Raw genomic sequence first — 2,500 nt, 5'->3', positions numbered from 1 at the left:
CTGTTTGAAGACCTCAAGAAGTCCTGTCCTGTGATGCGTTTCCTGTTTCCCTCTCTGCCCACCCCCAATCCCCCCATCCCCCAAATGTCTTCCTGTGCTCTGAGCTGAAGTCTTGTTGATCTGCAGAGGATCTTGACCTCCATGTCTGGGGTTGCCATGTATGCGTGTACACATGCACCCCTGTGCATATTGGGGGTTGCCGCTGCCCATGTCAATGACGCAATCTGTGTGCTGTGCTTCTGTCCACCTGTGTGTCCGCCCGTCTCCCCCCCCCCCCCTTGTCCCCTCCGTCCTCTCCGTCTCCTCTCCCCTCCACCTCTCCCCCCGTTACTCCTCATCTCCCCCTCTCCCACTGTCAACCCCTTCCTCTCGTCCTTCCTGTCCCTTGACCCCCCCCCCCCCCCCCTCCTGGTGTGTGTGTGTGTGTGTGTGTGCCCCTGTGCCCTGTGTGTGTGTGTGTGTGTGTGTGTCGTTGTCGGCTGATGAGCAGGGGATTGACCGCTCTCACTCCTGGGTAAACTCCGCTTACGCTCCGGGTGGCTCCAGGTCCGTGCTCCGCCGCAACCCCAACTCCAGCTGTGAGCTCAAGCAGGTGCCTACCCCCCCTCACCCCCCCCCCCCCCCCCATACCTATATCCCACAGGCATGTGTCCTCTACCCAACCCCATACACACACACACACACGGACACACATACACACACACACGCACCCACCACCCTGTGTCCTCGCCCCAGTCTTCCTCCTCCTCCTCCTTTTCTTCCTCTTCCTCCTCTTCCTCATCCCCATTGAGGAGCGAGCCTTCTCCTTTTCGCCTCCTGTCATCCTCCTCCACCATCCTTTCCCGGTCTGTCCAGGCGCACCATAGACCTCCTTCTTGCCATGCTTTGCTCTCAGCCATTCAATCAGCCGGCTTCATTCTCCCATGACCAGGGTCATACTCATGTGCTCCAGGGGCCGGCCAGTAGAGGGACAGAACAGGATCAGGAGACCCCAGTTAAGCCAGGATGGTGCTCTCGTCTCTTGGTGTTTTAAGCCCCAATGTTGTCTTTAAGGCAGCGCTGCCTGGAAGGCGCTAGGGTTAGGCATGGGTTAGGGTTAGGGTTAGGGTTAGGGTTAGGGTTAGGTTTAGGATTAGGATTGGGATTAGGTGCCTTTAAGTCAATGGCGGCAGTGCTGCCTGGAAGACGATGTTGGGGGCTTAAAACACCAGCAAGTGGTGCTCTCACTGGTCAGCTTTTCTTTAGCTGGGTTGGTTGGTGGTGGTTAGTGGCCAGTGAGTTGCCACCCTGTGATTCTGGGAAGCAACAAAATGGCCACCAGCATTACCGTAAATAAATAAATCCCTTTGGTGTGGGACTCATAAGTCTTAACAGGGAGATCAGTGTGTTGTAGCTCTGGCCATGAAAGGTGTGTGTAACAGCAGGACTAGCAAGGGCAAGCAGACGGCTAGTTTTCTGGTTACGTTTCTCATTTCTCTCCTTCGCTCATCATGCCAGCAGCATCTAAGGAAAGTGAAGGATTTCTGTTAGCGTTAAAGATTTCTAACAAAAAGCAAAGGATTTATGTTAGCATTAAAGATTTTTTTAAAAAGCAATTGATTTTGGTTAGCATTAAAGATTTCTAACAAAAGCAAAGGATTTCTTTTAGCATTAAATATTTCTAACAAAAGTAAAGGATTTTCTGTTAGCATTAAAGATTTCTTTTAACATTAACATTTTCACTTCGGTGTTAGCAAGGTAGTCCACAGAGGATGAGAGCTAAACTGACTGACTTTTTGACCCGTTATTTGAGTGGGTGTCAGGTTTGGTCTCCATCCTCTTTGAAAAACCTTGTTAGTGGTGGTCAACTCCATGCCTGGAGGGTCTGGACTGGCCAGCGTTCTCTCAGCTTGAGTACTGGACGCTGCTCAAAATGTCCTCTCGTCCATGTCTGAGAGCGTTGGCGGGTCCATCAAAAGGTGATCCTTACCTTCACCCAGCCCTCCAGGGATCGAGATTCAAAGTCATTTGTCATCCATCCATTCATCTGTTTCATGTCACTCTCTTCCACCATGGTTTTCTCTCTCTCTCTCTTTGTGTTTCTCTCTCTTTCTTTTTCTCTCTCTCTTCATCACCCCATCCTCTTCTTGTCCATGGCTCTGTGGAAGGCGATGGAGCGAAGCTCTAATCGCATGTCTGCCTTCCTGGAGAGCTCCACCTTCTTTCCTGCTCCCACACGGCAACTAGCCAAGAAGGTAACACACACACACACACACGCACACGCGCACACACACACACACACACACACACACACACACACACACACACACACACACACACACACACACACACACACACACACACACACACAATGACTGATTAAATGGTGAAAGCAAATATTGCTATGTTTGCAAACTCAACACACACGCACAGACACACACACACACACACACACACACACAGACACACACACGCACACACAATGACCGATTAAATGGTGAAATTAAATATTGCTGTGCTT

At 51.0% G+C, this 2,500-nt stretch overlaps 1 protein-coding gene across 6 annotated transcripts in view; it reads left to right on the top strand.

Moving 5' to 3' along the window:
* LOC134077300 (dedicator of cytokinesis protein 7-like) overlaps positions 1 to 2,500 on the top strand; it is a 56,873-nt gene that overhangs the window by 28,595 nt on the left and 25,778 nt on the right. For 2 of the 6 annotated variants that reach the window (XM_062532816.1, XM_062532817.1), the window contains exons 23-24: positions 491 to 592; positions 2,148 to 2,234. In XM_062532816.1, coding sequence (XP_062388800.1) covers positions 491 to 592; positions 2,148 to 2,234 — 189 coding nt within the window. The remainder of the gene's footprint in view (positions 1 to 490; positions 593 to 2,147; positions 2,235 to 2,500) is intronic. The other 4 variants (XM_062532822.1, XM_062532821.1, XM_062532819.1 and 1 more) reach the window with 2 other exon arrangements.

Source organism: Sardina pilchardus, chromosome 3 (genome assembly GCF_963854185.1).
Source record: "Sardina pilchardus chromosome 3, fSarPil1.1, whole genome shotgun sequence".
NCBI classification, from domain to species: domain Eukaryota; kingdom Metazoa; phylum Chordata; class Actinopteri; order Clupeiformes; family Clupeidae; genus Sardina; species Sardina pilchardus.
Note: the sequence above shows the minus strand (reverse complement) of the source record. Positions and strands in the feature narration are given on the sequence as shown.